Source organism: Galeopterus variegatus, unplaced genomic scaffold (genome assembly GCF_000696425.1).
Source record: "Galeopterus variegatus unplaced genomic scaffold, G_variegatus-3.0.2 Scaffold135, whole genome shotgun sequence".
NCBI lineage: Eukaryota > Metazoa > Chordata > Mammalia > Dermoptera > Cynocephalidae > Galeopterus > Galeopterus variegatus.
The window spans coordinates 726,625-747,102 of NW_007726246.1; the positions used below are offsets into that span (position 1 = coordinate 726,625).

The 20,478-nt window shown below is 33.7% G+C and overlaps 1 protein-coding gene across 1 annotated transcript in view; it reads right to left on the minus strand.

The window, feature by feature from the left end:
* EXOC5 (exocyst complex component 5) overlaps positions 1 to 20,478 on the minus strand; it is a 66,109-nt gene that overhangs the window by 17,048 nt on the left and 28,583 nt on the right. The window contains exons 5-12 of the mRNA XM_008589241.1: positions 15,575 to 15,639; positions 13,342 to 13,370; positions 11,670 to 11,779; positions 9,905 to 9,949; positions 9,660 to 9,800; positions 8,180 to 8,262; positions 6,803 to 7,012; positions 5,057 to 5,204 (exon numbers count right to left, since the gene is read on the minus strand). Of these exons, the coding sequence (XP_008587463.1) occupies positions 5,057 to 5,204; positions 6,803 to 7,012; positions 8,180 to 8,262; positions 9,660 to 9,800; positions 9,905 to 9,949; positions 11,670 to 11,779; positions 13,342 to 13,370; positions 15,575 to 15,639 (831 nt within the window). The remainder of the gene's footprint in view (positions 1 to 5,056; positions 5,205 to 6,802; positions 7,013 to 8,179; positions 8,263 to 9,659; positions 9,801 to 9,904; positions 9,950 to 11,669; positions 11,780 to 13,341; positions 13,371 to 15,574; positions 15,640 to 20,478) is intronic.

Consider the following 20,478-nt stretch of genomic DNA (forward strand, 5'->3'; position numbering starts at 1 on the left):
GAAGTGACATCACTACAGATTCTACACACATTAAAAGAATAATAAGAAAATATCATGAATGACTTTATTCCAATAAATTCAACATCTTACATGAAACATACAAATCCTTAAAAGACACAAACTATCAAGCTCACTTAAAAAGAAGGAGACATAACCTGAATAACTGTATCTATTAAAGAAGTTGAATTTGCAGTTAAAAATCCTCATAAAGAAAACTGCAGGCTCAAATGACTTCAATGGCGAATTCTTCCAAACATTTAAGAAAGAAAGAACACCAATTTTACACCAATTCTTCCAGAAAATTGAAGAGGGGGGAGTGGAAATACTTCTCAACTCATGCTATGAGGCCAACATTATACAAAAACCAGAAAAAGACATTAAAAGAAAAGAAAAATATAGGCTAATATCTCTCATGAGCACAGACGTAAAAATTCTTAACAAAAGTTCATCCAACCCCAATTCAACAATACGTAAACAGGACAATATAAAATGACTAAATGGGGTTTATCAAAGGAGCAAAAGGCTAACATTTAAAAATCAATCAATATAATCACCATACTAACAGAATAAAAAGAACGTATTTTATAAATTCTAGCATGTAATCCTTATAAAAACACTCAGCAAACTAGAATAAAAGAATTTTCTCAATCTAAATACTTAATGGTTAAAGACTGAATGCTTTATTCTTAAAATAGATATCATGAATAATGCAAAATGTTTGCTCTCACCACTTCTATTCGACATTGTCTGGCCAGTAAAATAAGGCAGAGGAGTGAAATAAAAGGCATCTAGGGCCGGCCTGGTGGCGCACTAGATAAGTGCGCCGCTTGGGAAGCGCGACGGCGCTCCCGCCCGAGGGTTCGGATCCCACATACAGACCGGTTCCCGCTCACTGGCTGAGCGAGGCGCGGGAGCGACGCCGAGGGTTGCAGTCCCGTTGCCGGTCCCCGGTCCGGTGCGGGGGCAACACTGAGGGTTGCGATCCATTGCCGGACACGGAAAAAAAAAAGACAAAAGACAAAAAAAAAAAAAGGCATCTATATTGGAAAGGAATAAATAAAACTGTCCTTATGGGCAAACAACATGATAATCTATACAGAAAATCTGGTATAATCTACAGAAAAAGCTATTAGAACTAATAAGTGAGTTTAGTTAGTTTGCAGGGTACAATATCGACATATAAAAGTCAATCATACTTCTATATACTAAAAACTAAGTTAAGCTTATAGATTAAAAATAAACTTACAAATACGATTTACATTACAATAGTAACAAAAATGCCAACTTTCCCCAATAGAATTATAGATTCAATGCAATATCAATCAAAATCTTAGACTTGTTTCAGAAATTGACAAGCTGTTATAAGACATATGAAAATTCAAAATGATTTATATGGAAATGTTAGAGGACTTACACTATCTGACTCAAGATCTATTATAATGTTACAGCAATCAAGACAGCATAGTATTGAGATTTTAAAGATGAACAGATCAATAAAACAGAAGTGTCCAGAAACAGATCCACATATGTTGACCAACTGATTTTTAACAAAGGTTCAAAAGCAATTCAAAAGAGAAAGGATAGTCCTTTCAATAAATGATGGTGAAATAATTAGATACCTAATTGCAAAAACATAAACTTTGATCCAGATATTGTATGATATATATAAGTTAACTCAAAACCGATTACAGACCTAAATGTAAAACATCAAACTATAAAACTACTAGAAGAAAACAAGAGGAAATCTTTGTGACCTTTGGTTAGGCAAAGATTTGTTATATACAACACCAAAAACACTATCCACAACAGAAAAGTCTTAAATTGGATTTCATCAAAATTAAGAACTTCTATCATTTGAAATACTGCTAAGAAAATAAAAAGACAAGCCACAGACTGAAAAGAAAAAAACATTTGCAAATCACACAACTGATAAACAAATTGTAACTAGAATACAGAATTCTTAAAAAATAAGAAAGTTGGACGACCTGATTAAAAAATGCACAAAGGTCTGAACAAACACTTCTCTAAGGAGTACATATGGATGACAAACACATGAAAAGATACTCAACATCAATCATTTCATTAGAAAAATAAAAACTAAAACCATAACAAGATGTCACTACACACCCTACTGGAGTGTCTAAAATTAAAAAGACTGATCATACCAAATGCTGAAGATCATGTGGAGAAACTGAACTCTCAAACACTGCTGGTGGGAATGTAAGTTAAAAAAAACTTTGGAAAACAGTTTGACAGTTTCTTAAAAAGAAATATTATATGATCCGGTCATATCACTACTAAGTATTTACCCATCAGAAACAAAAGCACATGTCCATATAAAGACATGTGAATGAATGTTCACAGCAACTTTATTTGCCAAACACTGGAACCAAGCCAAACATCCATCGATAAGTAAATAGATAAACGAATTGTGGTATACCATGCAATGAAATACTACTCAGTAACAAAAAAGAACAAACTAATTAATACACGTAACATTGATGAATCTCAAAATAATTATGCTAAGTGAAAGAAGCCAGACAAAACAAACATATATTCTATATGATCCCATTTATTAAAAATTCTAGAAAATTGTCTTCTTGAAGACACCCTATTTAGCTTTCAAGATTTAGGCTCCAAATGTCCCTTTCTTTTTTGAAATTAATCTATAATGACATAAGCAGATCAGTGGTTGCCTGAGGACAGAGTTAGGGAGGGGGCAAAAAGGGACTACTACAAAGGGCAAAAGGCAACTTTTGGAGGTGACAGATCTGTTCATTATTTTGGTCACAGTGATAGCTTCACAAATGGAAACATAATTTATCAGTTACAAATTGTGCGGTTTAAATATATGATTAATTGAATGTCACTTATATCTCAATAAAGTTTTTTTTTTTTTAAACCTACCAACCTGCTCATTACACTGCTCCTTTTAATATTCTTCAAAGTTTCCATCATCAGCTCTACATGGTCAAGTCTAAATTTCTAAGCATGATATACAAAGAGTTTTTGTCTATCTTTTCAACTTCCTCTTCTACTATTTTCCCTACGTACATTTTTATTTCAAGCATCTCATAATGATTGAACTTTGTATATATTTTTGTGCATACTGTTCTCTCTGCCTGAAACAGCCTGCCAGAATCATCAACTTGAAGACAACTTATTTAGCTGTCAAAACCAGGCAGGCCTCTTTCCTCCCCTTCTTTTTGAAAATTTTCCTGATAAATTGTCTTATCCGGTTCCTTAAGCAGGCACAACTGGTTGCTTCCTCTGGTTTCCCAACAGTATGTACATACCTTGAACTAATTCTTCTATGTCTACCTCCTTTCTTCACACCATTCAAAAATAATGTACATGTCTTATCCATATTTATATTCTCAATGCCTAATGTGGCAGGTGGTACAAAGTAAACACATAGTAATGTCTGTTGGATCTGACTGCACCGAACTGACCTGAATTTCAAATCTGTTACTTCCTAGATCATGATTTAGAGCGAGCTGCCACAATTCAAACAATAAATAAAAATTTGAACAGCTTCATGGTCAAGGATCTGAGGCTTTAAAAATATTGGAACACATTCCCAGCATTCAGAAAAGTAGAGATATTACTGTACCAAAGAAACCCATCACTCATGCAGATGTGTCAAATCTTAACACCTTTGCACATGTTCTTCAGATTCTTTTTTTTTTTTTGAGGGGAGGGAGAATACAATATTATAAATATGGCTAAAAGTCCTTTGGATACTCCTCCTTCAAGGCAACCACACTCTGAACTTTTTATTATTCCCATATTTGTGCAAATCCCTGAAAATATAAAATATGTTTTACTTTTTGAAACTTTATAGTGGTATTAAACTAAACACATCTTTTCTCCATCTCTCTCTTTTCACTCAACACTGTATTTTTGAGATGTATTCATGTTGATACATGTAACTCTAGTTTACTAATTTAAATTGTTGTATAATTTTCTAATGTATGAACCATACCACTTTATCAATTCTCTTTTTGACATTCAGTTTGCTTATAGTTTTTCACCATGACAAACAATGGTGCTATGATGTTAGATATATCACATGCACATGTGAACTTCTCTAAGGGATCACCAAATTACTCTTCAAAGTAACTGTACAAATTTTCACTTCCACTGGCAGTGTGTGAGAATTCCTTTGGCTCCAATTCCTTACCAACACTTGGTATCATCAGACTTCTTAATTTATTACAAACTAATGAAAATGAGATAGTATTTCTACTATTTTAAGTTTCATTTCACTATTAGTAAGACTGAATATCGTATTTGTAATTTACATTTTCTTTTTTTGTAAATTGCTTATGTGTATTCTTTGATTTCTTTTTTATATGTATAACATATGGATTTACTGTCCCTCAACATAAATATATAGATTATATACATCAATATATAAAAAATTGAGACTGCCAACTATCAACTGCACGCTTAAGAGATAATCTATTTCAGTTTCTTCATCTGTATAATAAGAATAACAACCTCACAGAGTTGCTATTATGATTAAATAAGTTAATATATATACTTAACGTGCTTAGAATAGTTCCTGAAACATATTATGTGCTATAAAATTATTAGCTACTATTGTTTCATAAAATCTTCTGCTGATACTGGTTATAAATACCTTCTCTCAGGCTATCACTTACCTGTTCACTTTGTTTAAAGTGTTTGCTGGAGAGAAATTCTGAATTTTAATGGAGACAAATTTTCATTCTTTCCCTTTGATATCTGTGTTTTTAAAACATCCTTTTCTCCTTGATACTCCATTTTTTATGAAAAAGGTATAACCCTCTCTTTTGTATTTTCATTTTATATCTTATAGAATATTCGATATGCCTAATTTTAATTTAAAATTACATTAAAATTTATTCCTAATTTTAAAATAATTCTATTCTCCAAAACAGAAATCCTATCTTTTTTATTATAAAAAATTGTTGTTCCTAAACAGAGAGTAGATTTATATCTTAACATAAATAAAGTAAAACTTAAAATACACAACTATATATAAATAAAATAACTTTACATCCACTCTTACCCTATGGCATCTTTCAAAGGCTTGTTTGGTTTCTTGTAAAATATTAACCACCACTTCTTGGGATAGGAAAGTTTCCCCATGAGTATCAATACTTGGCCCCAGTGGTAAGTTGGTACGTTGTCTAATTCTCTCCTTCAAATCTTGAATACTAGCACATCATATAGACAAAGAAAGATCATTTTACAAAGATTTCAATTTTAAATACTCTCAAACTTTGACTACATCAACAAGAACAAAAAAACAGACCAACAGTCAAGAGACCTAAGTTCTAATCTCAACAACTAGTTCTGTGAAGTGAGGCAAGCCGTGATCTCTAACAGAAAGACTTTTGTCTAAAAAATGACTAAATGTGGACTTAGAATCTCTACAGTCCATTCAGCTTTACAATTCTGACTCAATAGCCAAAAACTCATTTAGTTCCCTCAGGAAGTGATCTATTCCAAATAAGTTAACATTCCAGATAACTAAAAATTCCTGCTTAAAAATAAAACTAAAATTTTAACAATTTTGAAATATGTTTAACAATTTAAACATATTGCACATTTCTTCACTATAATAACCAAGACATGTTAAACATAATTTAGCTTTTCTTAATGACTGAGAGTCACCTGGAACTTTTATTATACAGGTTAAAATAAATGTTAGAAGCTTAGACTTTTTTACTCCCAGAATATATAGTAGCTCCAGACTACTGTGAACTAATATTCTTAAAATTCTATGATAGTTCTTTAGTTTTTCTCTTCCCCTTCTTGCTACTGCCTTTCACTCATTACGTCTTACTCCTAATTATAACCTCTCTCTGATCATTATTTAACACACAACAAACTGGGAAACAAGAAATTGGTTTGGGTGTGTATGCGTGTGGACAATGGACTCTTAATTGTATGGCTCCACAGAAGTCATTCTATATCCTTATAGAATCAACTGGTGTCCCAGGCAGTTAAGGTATGGATAACTGAGATGCTTCTAATTATTACAGCAAGACATTTTCTTCTAGTTTGGGAATAATAACAGACTTTAATGTATTATTTAATAGTTTTATGCCCAGGACGTTGAAAGAACTTATAATTCAGGGCACCTAAATTGTGAATTATTTGCTGTTTTTGGTTTTTTTTTTTTTCACACCTGTAACAGTAACAGAAACAACAAAAAAGTTGTGCTTCCTAGTCAATACTCTGGACTCATTTACTTTATCAGAAAGAAACTACAGAACTCTTTATATCATTGGTATTCTAGTTTAATTAAAAAAAAATTCTTTTTTTGGCCGGCCCGGTGGTGCACTGCTACAGTGCGCCGCTTGGGAGTGCGGTGGCGCTCCCGCCGAGGGTTCGGATCCCACATACAGACCGGCCGCTCACTGGCTGAGCGAGGTGCGGGTGCAACACCGAGGGTTGCGATCCCGTTGCCGGTCCCGGTCCGGTACGGGCGCGACACTGAGGGTTGCGATCCGTTGCCGGTCACGAAAAAAGACAAAAAGGGAAAAAAAAATAATTAAAAAAAAAAATTTTTTTAAATTCTTTTTAATTGACAAATATCTGCTTAACATTTTAATCATGTTATGCTGGCTCATTTCAACATACGGTTCACAACCAGGATTTGATCAATAGTATAAACAACCTTGGTTAGAAGAATTCTTCATAGAAAATAACCAGTTTAATGACAATCAATATTCAATAAGTTTGTCTAAATATAATAAAGTTCTTAATGTATGTAGTTTTAGCTATAATATTTAACAAAAACACTCACCCTCCTGTGCCAATGGATCTCTTTTGATGATTTTTTGAATCATAATAGCGCTGTAGGATCATAGCACTTCTGCTTTTCAAATATCCAGTCTCCACCTCAATATAGTTCTCCAAATAGGAAATGAAAATGGATTTGATAAGCTTAGACAAGAAAGTCTGTTTATCAGTACCTAAGTTAAACTCCATCAACTTGCTGGAAAGATTGGTGGTTCTTTTCATGGAAAAGGGGGGAAAAAAAGATTAATGTATATTTTAGGTATACTAACAATACTAAGGAATACATATTTTTACAATGTGACTTTAATGACTTATGTTAAACCACCATTTCATAAACCCTGGGAGAATACTGAGGACGCAGACAGCAGGTTTATAGGATTAAATATAAAGTAGAATGAAATATTACAAACAACACTGTGGTTTTGAGAATTGTCACAAACTCCTTATGGATGACCTAGGAGAAGAAACTATGAGGCAATGAACCAGTCTAGAAATGGCAACTGTGGCAGAATGGCCTCAAGTATTCTCTAACGTCATTCATCACATGGTACCCAAAACAGAGTACTGAGAAGTTTACTCTCTGTTCCCACTGTTTCATCTTTGTCCATGTGGACTTTCCTTTAATTTTCTATCTCCCATTGCTGAAAACAGAGTCACCCTAGTGTTGTTATTGAGATGGACTTCCTCTTTAAGGGAACTTTTTAAAAAATCTCCTAAAATAAAGACACTAAAAAACAGCAATAGGGTTGGAAAAAGTCAAGGGAAAAAACTCCATATAAAGCTTCCACGATAACATCTCTAAGAGTAACACTGCTATTTATAAAAGCACAAGACAAATTCTCACATCAGACTTAAGGCTAAAATTGTCATTTGTTAAGAATATACCACTTCCTCTTGCAATTTTTAAAGTTTAACTGTAGGGAGGGAGGTTTCAGTAATGGGCCACAATAATTAACAACATTGCATATTGACAAAATAAAATTTAAAATTAAAAATAAAAATAAATAAATAAAATTTTAACTGTAGATAAATGTAATTATACTAATTCCTAGAGAAAAAATAAAGAATAGTGAAATAGCTCAAATTAAAATCAGAAACAAAATCCTCACATCTGAGTTTAAATATGGAAAACAAGATTTTCTGTTTCATTAAAGTACATTAACATAAAGCATCAAATCCAATTCCTCAAGTTAAAGTACTGAGAATGCTGCTCTTGTATAATATTCATACTAGTCTATAAAGCCAAGAATGTAATGCTAAAAAGTATAGTGCTATCTGATAAGCTGTTATTCAAAACTACCAGAATACCTCCTCACTTTCTATTAAAAAAAGAAAGAAAAATCTGAGCTCTTTTATTATTTTCTAATAATTAAAAATATACCTTGTATATAGATCATAGAGATTTTTGAGATACTGCTCTGCATCAGACTTCCTGCATTCTTCTAACTGGTCTTTCACAAAACTCTAAAAAAAGAAAAAGTCAATATTCTGTTAAGTAAATATTAAATTCTATAACTTCTCAAGGTATTTTTTCCTCTAAAATTACTATAGTTTTGAACTACTTTGACTTGAAATTCAACCAAAAAGGCAATGCATAGAAAATAGACCAATTATAAGAAATAAAAAACAGGTTTTTAAATTTTACTGCTTCTCATATTCACCTGTAGAAGATCTATATAGTCTTGGGTATAAGAATTAAGAATTTAGAAATACCTTTTCTTGGGCCGGCCCGGTGGCGCACTGGATAGTGCGCCGCTTGGGAAGCGCGGCGGCGCTCCCGTCCGAGGGTTCGGATCCCACGTACAGACCGGCTCCCGCTCGCTGGCTGAGCGAGGCGCGGGAGCAACGCCGAGGCTTGCGATCCCGTCGCCGGTCCCCGGTCCGGTACGGGGGCAACACTGAGGGTTGCTATCCGTTGCCGGACACGGACAAAAAGACAAAAAAAAAAAAAAAGAAATACCTTTTCTTTTGAAACTGACCTATTCTGCCTCATGGGGTACGTTAAAAAACAAAAAAACAAAAAATTGAGGCTACACTGATGGTGTCAATTCCTTAAAGAAGCATTTCCTAAACTGTGGTCTAGGTAACATTTGTGTCTCTTGAGACATTAACAGGCATAACTCTACAATAGGGTTCCTTGGTCAGCAAATGTGGGAAATGCTATACATTATAGCCCCACTTCTAGAGAATCACAACATTTACTAGTACTTTTAAAGGCATTAAAAGTCCTGAATTGTGTTTAGAAACAAACATTTATTGGACACTGCTTAATCTAGTGGTAAACATAGTTTAGGAAATGTTGCCTGAAAGAACAGTGCTATGAAAGTTAAGGTTATATATTAAATGCCTGTGTTTTCCTTTCCGTGTTAGTATCATACTATAAAAATTCGACAGACTACACATGTTTCTCTTGTTCAATTTCACAAATGTCATCTACTGGTCAAGGTGAGGACACTCCCTCTAAAATCATGCTACCTTACTACAATCTATTACTACTACTACTGCTACCCAAATTACAAGCATGTGTTCTGATGACACTTAGTGATTAGCATCTTTGTCTTGGTGAAAAACAAAACTTTTAAAAAATACACGATATTGGGCTGGCTGGGTAGCTCGGTTAGTTAGAGCACAGCCTTATAATACCAAGGTCACAGGTTAAGAACCCTGTACCAGCCAGCTGCCCAACTCCCTCCCCTCCCCACAAAAACCCATGATACTGGCATTCCTTTACCCTCGACGAAATAGATTAGCACTCCTAAGGTCACTATACAGGTAATTTTTTTTAAAAAAAATTTAAATATAGGGGGAAAAAATCACATATTGACTTAAGAATTATTTAATTTGTTACTGTTCAAAGTTACCTGTAGTTTAATTTCAAATACATTTTGAATAAGTTTAGCCAGTACTGTTTCCGGATTACTAAAGACATCTCCAACTTGTTTGTTCACTCGTTGACAGAGTATTGCTGCATCTTCAAATATGTCATTTCTCAAGTAAGCACCCTAAAAAGCAGAAGCATTTTACATAGTGAATATATACTTTTTAAATCGTTTTAAAACACAAATTAGCACAAAATGAAATCCAATAAAGTGTACTGTTATGTTACCTCTTGGCACTGCTTTATATAAACATCAACACAGTGGGAATAACCCTGCAAAGAAGAAACACATTGTTATCACCATTCTGGTTTAATTATAATAACAATAAACTCAATAAAAGAGTTGCTGTATGTAATAAAGCTATGGATATGTCACAGTAAATGTCCACAGTAACAGTTGTCGGACTTAAATAAAATTAATTATAGAGAACCAGTAACTTAATATAGGTGTCTTCTCCCAGTGACTTTCTGTGATGAAACTGGTCAGTTGATACATATCTTTGTTGAACTTCAGAATGAAAGAAGATAACTGAGGTATAATTGAGTTCTTCATAGTAATTTTTGCCCTATGACCTAGCCAACTCCTTCAATTCCAAAACACATACACATACACACACATACACACACACAAATTTAAGGTCTTGAAAAAAGGTTTTTTATATGTATATATTTCCTTTCCTCTCTTGCATTCCAAGTATTTGCTTTCCCATGCAAGAATCTGGACAGAGCTGTGTTTAACTGGCAATCTGTAAATTTACTTTTTAAACTGAATCCATTTTAATAAAACATGTTTAAGACAAACTAATTTGTCATAGCAAGCTCACTATAATGAGATCTCTGCCCATTATCAAATCAGATAAAAACAAGGTAAGCAATAAAATAAACAATTTGTCTCCAGAGTCATTCTCAATACTCAAGATGTTATCAGATTGAACAGTCCAACAAGTATCTTCCATTTCCCTAATCTGACACTAATGTGAAGAAACAAACCAAAGGAAGAATTATTTCCTTAAGAAACCTCTCGGCAGAAAAACACTCTCACACAGATTCTCTCCCCAATTCAAATTCCAGGAAAACAGTTCCACAATACAAGATTCCTTTGTATTACCACCTGAAATCCCCTGGATTTAATTTAAGTCTTTTACACCCACAACCAGCCCAGCTGCAACCACCAAACCACAGCAGAAAGTGCCCCAGGCTCTCTGGAGCCGGGTCGGTGCAGGGCTGAGGGCCATGCCCCTCCAACACATGCAACCAGCCCAGCAATGACCACCAGGACACAGCAAGAAGGGCCCCAGGTTCCTGAGCTGAGGTGATGGCAGGCGAGGGCTTTTGCCACACATGCTCGACATCTGCACCCAGCCTGGCAATGACCAAGCCACCACTGGAAGCCTCACGGTCCCCCCTGCAGGAATGAGGGAGGTGCCACAGGTCTCAATCCCACCCCTCCTCCTTCCTCCATTCTACTTCCTTCCCCTTTCCCCTTTCCCACACCTTCCCAACTGGTCCACAACAACACCCTAGAATGTAAAAAAATTAATAAAATTACATTTTCTTTAAAAAAATAATTATTATTTAAATATTTTAATAGTTACACTCCATTTACTCTGGTTCCTACATTTCACCAGATATTTATGGTAACTTTTGACCCTTCCCACCTTTGATCTATTTCATGAGATGTCTGACTGAAAAAAAAAAAGTTAGAAAGCAATATGGCAGACAATATGATTTTCTTTATCAAACTATATAAAAACATACTGATAAAATATTAATATTATTGAATATAAAATCTTTAACTAAATATTAAATACCTAATATTTCACATCATTTACACAGAGATATAAAACATTCAAATTATTCAAAACAATGAAAATTATCACTGTGATATAGTCATACATTCTAATAACGAAAAAACCAGAGACTGCAATAAATAGAACTTATAAATCTCTAGAACCTTCAAAACTAGTCTTCATTTTTAATTTTTACTATTTACCTTAAAATGAAGTAAAACTGCTGCTACTTCTCTCATCCTGGAGATTTCACCTCTTCTTTGAGCACTGGTAAACTCCTGAATTAGTTGGCATTCTAAATCGTGGTATTTACCTAAAAATAAAAAGAAAGTCATTCAGCTACACTGAGGCATATAAGGCATCCAGGCTATTTACCAGTATCTAAATTATTTACAAATATAATGACTATGGATCTAACCTTCTTTTAAAAGAATTACAAAACATGAGATTACAAGCAGTGGATCTAGCCCCTATAATATACTGTGGTACATAAACCTCTATTTTCATGACACAAAAAACTTCCAAACTGGTAAAACAGCTGAGTTCTCCAGAGTCTGAACCATTTACCACTGTTACTCAAACCAGCAGCTAAATGGAAAAAAACTCTCCAGATGCTATTTCTGACAAAAACACGTAGGAAAAATCTTAAGCTATAGAAAGAATGAGGAGGACTATAGAACTCTACTAGAGTCCAGATGCCTCTACCATTAAAAATGTTGACTGAACAACAAATTTCACATTAAATGTGGCATTTAATTCACTATAGTCTTGAGGCTAGTATGGTTCTTTACTTTTTTAATTGACATATATTGATTGTACATATTTATGGGGTACAGAGTTATATTTCAATACATGTATACAGCTAGTATAGTTCTTTTTTTTTTTTCCTTTTTGTCTTTTTTTTTACTGACCAGCAACGGGATCGCAACCCTCGGTGTTGCGCCCGCACCGCACTCAGCCAGTGAGCGGGAACCAGTCTCCACATGGGATCCGAACCCTCGGCGGGATCGTATAACTTCGTATAATGTATGCTATACGAAGTTATTACGGGATCAGCACTCAGCCAGTGAGCGGGAACCAGTCTCCACATGGGATCCGAACCCTCGGCGGGAGCGCCGCCGCACTCCCAAGCGGCGCACTCTCCAGTGCACCACCGGGCCAGCCCAAGTATAGTTCTTAATGAACACCTGAACTTGGACTAATCTATAGTGATTCAAAATCATTTCCAGGAAGTTCACCTATCTATGTTATCCTTATTCTAAGACTTTTGGGAATATAGGTGGTTCCTTGAACCTTCTATGTAATGGCCTACCAAACAGTGACCCAGGTTACCCTGAAGCCTACAAATATAGTGGTCTTTCCAGAAACCTAAAATAATCTAGCCTAAAATATAATACAAAGACTGGCAAGAACCAAACTAATTGTGTACGGAGATAAATAGGTATCAGAATGCTCACATGATATGAGCTTTAAAAAAAAAAAAAAAAAAGAACCTTATTCAGAGATATATGCATTGATATAGAACAATCTCTGAAATATACTGCTTAATTAAAAACACAAGGTCTAAGCTATTTGTACAGTATACTACCAATTATTTTTAAATAAATGAGGATAGTAAAACTACATTTATATATAGACATATATATATATATAGGATTCATGTCTTATGCTTGCATATCTATAGAATACTCTGGAAGAATATCCAAGAAATTGGTAATGGTTGTTTCAGGGAAAGGGAATCAAACCGAGGGATGGGGTGAGAAGATAACTTTGTTCCCACTTTCTTTCTTTTTGCTGTTTGCTTTTTGCTTTTACACAAGTAATTTTCTTTTTTTCTTATTCAAAAAAAATTAAAATAAACAGAACTCCACTTACTTGCAATTTTAGATTTTACTTCCGAAAATCTGAAAGATAAAAACCAATCATGAGGTTCATTAGTTGTGACAAACATACCATGGTCATGTAAGATGCTAACAAAGGGAAAACTAGGTGCAGGGGTATACAGGAACACCCTGTATTATCTTTGTAACTTTTCTGCAAATTTAGAACTATTATAAAATTTAAAAGTTATTATTTTTTTTAAAAAAAGAAGAAAAGAAAAAGACAATGCCAGAAGGGAAAATATTGACAGAAAGCATGCCAGGTGACAAACCTGAATTTAGGCAATTCAGATGGGGTAGTTGTTTCTCATTTAGGAAATTTACATTGAAAATCAATTCCCTTGTTAAAGAGGGAAAGCTCTGCATGAGGCACTAACAACCTAGCCAGTCCCCAAACTGAGTTAACTATCCTTACTCATAATCACTGGCCTATCAAATTCACTTGATTTATTTCTCTGTTTACCCAGCTGGAATTTTTAAAAGTAAAGTTCCATTATTTTTATTATTTAGAAGAAAAACAGTGACAAAATAACATATATGATAATGATACATTAATGATAAATTATAAAATGATTAATAAAAATGAAATCTGCGATAAGATAAAATCATAACGATTAATAATAAAATAATAATATATAAATGAATTATTTTAAAACCAGAAAAATGAAAGAGGCCATAAAAACAACCCAGCAATGTGCCTGGCAGAATAACCATTCAATTTTTAGAAATTCAAAAACTAAAATACCAGACAGTAGAATTTTTTCAAATCTCAGATATCAAGGGGGAATGCATTGCATGGAAAATTGATATTGAGAGATCTCATGTAATCAGTTTGAAGAAAAAGGAGAGTGGCTAGCAAAAGAGATAACAAGGACAGATGAACAAAGAAAATTTTAGAGAGTTACAAAAAAATGACTTATCAAAGTCATGGTAGATCACAGAATGCACGTAAGGTTATATTGATCAGTGTTAAAAAATTAAATCTGATTAGGATATATATTTGACTCTAAGGCTTGGTAGAGTGAATAAAACAAAACTGTAAGAGAAATCTGTACTTGAGGGGTATAAAAGATGAGTAAATGCATGCATGTTCAGCAGAGAAAGAAGAGAATGGAGAAAAAGATCAGGGATGTAGCCAACTATTTTCATACATCTGTTTTGAACTGGAAATTTTACCCAATTAAGTAAGTGGTCCAACTCTGAAATGAGATAAAGGTGAAGAGAGGTTTTGGTGGGTGGCTTTAAAAATTATTGCAGGAAGTTAAATTATAATACTGGACAAGTTTGAGATTATTAATAATTGCTAAATAATGACAGATGATAATGACTGCTAATCCTTTATGATGATAGAGAACTGAGAGTAAAATAAATCCATTTGGCAGGGGAGGTGAATTCTCTGTATGTTTGGGAGATAATGGTCAAGCTTTAAGTATAACAGTACATCCATATTCTATCTGTACCAGAAGATCTTCAAGTATCACCAAAAGAATTACAGATATATTATCTGCTGTAAGAAGTCATATTTATTTCAAATACACACATGGATTTTACTATTACTATCAAGATTTTATTAAAGAGTCTGACATTCTATGGACTAGAGAGAATCATGAAAAAATTCCTTCTCAGTGGAGAGTTTATTTTAGGATGAAATCTAACTTAGTGATGGCCCTTGGGCCTTGCATTTAAAACAGGGGTTCTTAACCAGAAGTTTCCAGGAAAGGTTCTGTGGATAGGCTAAACAATTTAAACTCCATGAGATTGTATACAACAATCTGTGCGTATCTTAATTTTTTGAAGAAACTTTATAGCTCTCATCAGCTTTTCAAAGGTGCCCAAGATCCCAAAAAGGTTAAGAACCCTCACTTAGAAACAGAAAAAGGCAGCTGAATGGACCCATGCTTAAACTCTCACTGTCCTACCATCCTGGTTCTTAAAGTCCAAAATATAAAAATTCAAAATTTTACTTCAGCCAATTTCAAAATTCTCCTTTTTTTTCTAAAAGACAAGCAAGGGATTAAAATTATTTCAAGGTATATCATTACGTTTAGATATTAACGGTAGACCATATTTTTTTCAATCCACTACTTTATCCTATATATTATACAAAGGAGATGCTCAATAAATTTTTGGTGAATTAATGTGCAAAAAAAAAATCATATGGGAAAAAATATAATTTTATTCTGTAAATTACAACATGTATCAAATTAGCTCTTGAGAAATAAACTTGCCTATCAAAAGGTAACTCCTGGGCGATTAGGTGCAACTTCTGAATGATGTCTGCTGCTTCCTTTATCTATTAAAAATAAATAAATAAAAGGAATATTTTTTTAAAAAAATTCTTACATTTATCAAAAAATAATTGTATATTTGAAAATAGTAAAATCTCCCTATATATGCCCACCGCCCCTCTCCCGAACAATTTTCTTTTAAAAATCCACAACAAATAAAACAACAAGACTACATTTGGGGTATCACCAATGAGTAAATAAAACACAAACATTTGTCTTTCTAGCACCGAAATTTAGTGATTTTTTTGATGCCACAATTCCTTCCCAGTGAATCCTGCAGTTCAAGTTTACTCTGAAGAAATTCAAGTCATTCCTTGCTGAAAGCAAAGTATAAGTCTCTTCTAAGTTTATGAACCCAAAAAGGAAAACAATTTAGGACCTATTGCTGCATATATCCCACTTTAAGCTAAGTGAATAAAACAACAAAAATGCCTGTCAATGGGATTACTTTCCTGATTTCTTCTTCGGCTATTTCGTTGTTGGCATATAGGAAGACTATTGATTCCTATATGTTGATTTTGCATCCTGCCACTTTACTGAATTCATGTATTAGTTCTAGTAATTTTTTGGTGGAGTCTTTAGGGTTTTCTTTATACAAGATCATGTCATCTGCAAATAGGGATAGTTTGACTTCCTCCTTTCCTATCTGATGCACTCTATTGCTTTCTCTTGCCTTACTGCACAGGCTAGAACTTCTAGTACTACGTTGAATAAGACTGGGGAAAGTAGGAACCCTCATCTTATTCTAGATCATAGAGGAAAAGCCTCCAATTTTTGTACATTCAGTATGATGCTAGCTATGGGTTTGTCGTACCATATGGACTTTATTGTGCTGAGGTACATTCTTTCTATACCTAATCTGTTGAGTGTTTTTTATCATGAAGCGGTGTTCGATTTTATCAAATGCTTTTTCTGCATCTATTGAAATGATCATATGGTTTTCTTCCTTCATTCCATTGATGTGATATATCACGTTTATAGATCTCCATATGTTGAAACATCCTTGCATCTCTGGGATGAATCCCACTTGATAATAGTGTATGATCTTTTTAATGTGTTGCCAGATTCTGATTGCTAGTATTTGTTGAAGATGTTCATATCTGTGTTCATTAGGGATTACTGGTCTGTAGTTTTCTTTTTTGTTGTGTCTTTTTCCGGTTTTGATAGGAGAGTAATGCTGGCCTCATAGAATGAGTTTCGAAGTATTCCTTCCTCTTTAGTGTTTTGGAAGAGTTTGAGAAGAACTGGTGTTCTTTAAATGTTTGGTAGAATTTGGCAGTTAAGCCATCTGGTCTGGGGGTTTTCTTTGTTGCAAGACTTTCTATTACTGCTTCAATCTCATTACACATATTGGTCTTTTTAGGTTTTCTAGTTCTTCATGATTCAACTTTGGTAAGTTATATGAATTTATGCATTTCTTCTAGGTTTTCCAATTTATTTGTATATAATTGTTCATAGTAGTCTTTTATGACCCTTTGTATTTCTGTGGTACCAGTTATAATGTCTCCTTTTTCATTTCTGATTTTATTTGAGTCTTCTGTTTTTCATTTATTAGTCTAGCTAAAGGTTTATGATTTTTTTTTATCTTTTTGAGAAACCAACTCTTTGTTTCATTGATCTTTTGTATTTATTTTAAATCTCTAATTCATTTATTTCTGCTCTGATCTTTGTTATTTCTCTCCTACTGATTTTGGATTTGATTTGTTCTTTTTCTAGCTCCTTGAGCTCTAATGTTAGGGTGTTTATTTAGAATCTTTTTTTTCTTTTTTAATGTAGGCATTTATTGTTATAAAATTCCCTCTTAGAACTGCTTTTGCTGTATCCCCTAGGTTCTGTGTTTTCGTTTTTGGCAGCTGGCTGATATGGGAAGGTTCTGCTTTATTGTGTTTTCATTTTCATTTGCATTTAGGAATGTTTTAATTTCCTACTCGATTTTTCTTTGATCCATTAATTGTTTAGGAGCATACTGTTTAATTTCCATGTATTTGTACAGTTTCTAGTGTCCCTTTTATTGCTGATTTCTAGTTTTATTCCATTGTGGTCAGATAAGATAAAAAATGAAATACCTAGGGGTAATTTTAATGAAGGTGGTGAAAGACCTCTACAATGAAAACTATAAAACACTGCTGAAAAAAATTGAAGAGGACACACAAAAATGGAAAGATATCCCACGTTCATGGGTCAGAAGAATTAATGTCATCAAAATGTCCATATTACCCAAAGCACTCTACATATTCAATGCAATCCCTATCAAAATACCAATGACATTCTTCAGAGAAATAGAAAAGACAATCTTAAAATTTGTATGGAATCACAAAAGACCCTATTATAGCAAAGGAGATCTTTAACAAAAAGAACAAAGTTAGAGGCATCACATTTCCTCACTTCAAAATATACAGTGATGCTATGGTAACCAAAACAGCATAGTACTGGCATAAAAACAAACTGACCAATAGAATAGAATAGAAAGTTCCAAAGTAAACCTACACACTTACAGCCAATTGATTTTCAACAAGGTGCCGAAAATATGCAATGGGGAAAAGACAGCCTCTTCAACAAATGGTGCTGAGAAAACTGGATATCCACAAGTACAAAACTGAAAACAGACCTCTCTCTCTCATCATATAAAATCAACACAAATGGATCAAAGACCTAAATTTAAGACCCAAAACTATGAAACTACTAGAAGAAAACGGGAAACACTACACAAAATGTGAGTGGGCAGCACTTTTTTGAGCAAGACTATACAGGCATAAGCAACTAAAGCAAAAATCCATAAATGGGACTACATCAAGCTAAAAAGCTTCTGCACAGCAAGAAATACTGTCAACAAAGTGCAGAGACAATAAAGAATGGGAGAAAAGTTTGCCAACCACAAATCAGACAAGGGGCTAATATCCAAAATGTATAAGGATCTGAAATGACTCACCAGCAAAAAGAACCACAGATAACCCAATTATAAAATGGGCAAAGGGCCTAAACAGACATTTCTCAAAAACAGACATACAAATGTCCAAGTGCTGCATGAAAACTCAACATCACTCATCATCAAGGAAATGTAAATTAAAACCACAATGAGATATCACCTCATTCCAGTGAGAATGGCTATTATCAACAAGACAAAAAATAACAAATGCTGATGAGGATACAGAGAAAAAGGAACTCTCTTACATTGCTGGTGGGAGTGTAAATTGGAACAACCACTGTGGAAAACAGTATGGAGGTTTCTCAGAGAACTAAAAGTAGATCTACCCTACAACCCAGCTATCTCACTACTGGGTATATACCCAAAGGAAATGATATCAATACATCAAAAAGACACCTGCACTCCCTAGCTCATCACAGCACTATTCGCAACAGCCAAAAGATGGAATGTCCATCAATGGATGAATGGATTAAAAAAAAACATGGTATATAAACACAATGGAATACTATTAAAAAAAATGATATCCTATCATTTGCAGCAACATAGATGGAACTAGAAGCCATCATGTTAAGTGAAGTAAGTCAAGCACAAAAGACAAATACCATATGATATCACACATATGTGGAATTTAAAAAATATAAAAGTGGTTCTCATAGAAGTAGAGAATAGAATAAAGGTTACAGAGGGCGGGGTGGGGGGAATGGGGAGGAGGAAAAATGGCAGACTATTGGGTACAATGCTATGCTATCTACACGAAATGAATCATTGTGCAATATATGCATGTACTGAAAAAAGCACTGTATCCCACCACAGATATGGACAAATAAATGTCAAAATATTTCTTAAATGCCTGTCAATTAATGATCATATAAACTTATAAATGCAAAGAAAAAATTTTTATAGTCTCTTGAATGAAATATAGTATAAAAATGTGTGTACTTAATTCAAGTTGTAGAACTAAGGGATTTAGGCAAGAAGTCTAAAATTTTTTAAGTGCAGATATTTGTGCTTACTTACACAATAGTGTAGGAGAGCTATGTAACATTCACTTTTTCTTTAAATTTCACGTTAGTACTGAGTTTTATTTTGACACAAGTTTAATAACGATTTTATGATGATTCATTTTCTTTTACATTAAAAAAGAGACTCATAAATACGAAGAAAAAGCTAATAACATTAACATAGATTTTTAAAAGTATTCTTGTGAAATCTGGCAAGCAATTGTGGATAACAACAGCAAGGCCTGTTCCTACTTTTTGCACCAAATGATAGTGAATATAATATTTCTGCTTCCATTTTCTCATAGTCACCAGGTCATTGTCACTTTCAGCTATCAAACAATCACTCTATCCTGCTGCACATGGCCACAGTTATCTCCTCAGTATCACTCTGCACCATGCCATCTAGTCATATTAGCAAAATCCACTATTTTCTCCTTGCAAATACTCCCTTCAGAAAGAATATGTCTAGCACACAGCCAGCTCTATGTTTCTATCAGGAGTCTGTTCCTGTTTTGTAAGATATAGAAGTCCTCATTATAAACTATTTGTAAACTTTGCTTAACGTAGTAAGTAGTATAGCAGTAAATGTTTGTATTTATTGAATTCTCACAGTTATTTTATAAAAATTGTTTAAAGCACAAGTAGCCCTTAAGGTTACAATATACTATAGTATATTGTATACTTTATACTATATATAAAATATTCTACAACAATACTACAAAAGCTGTCAAAACCATAATCTAATAATTTGCTTAGATCTATACTCATTATAGGGTGAGAGATCCTATCCTGAAAAATAGTTCAGTGTTCACGCCTTGTACATACTCTTATATATAAAAATCACATAAATGTACAGAAACTAGATACTGCCAGTATTTCACAAGTTTTTAAATATTATATTTTTCTTGATATTAATC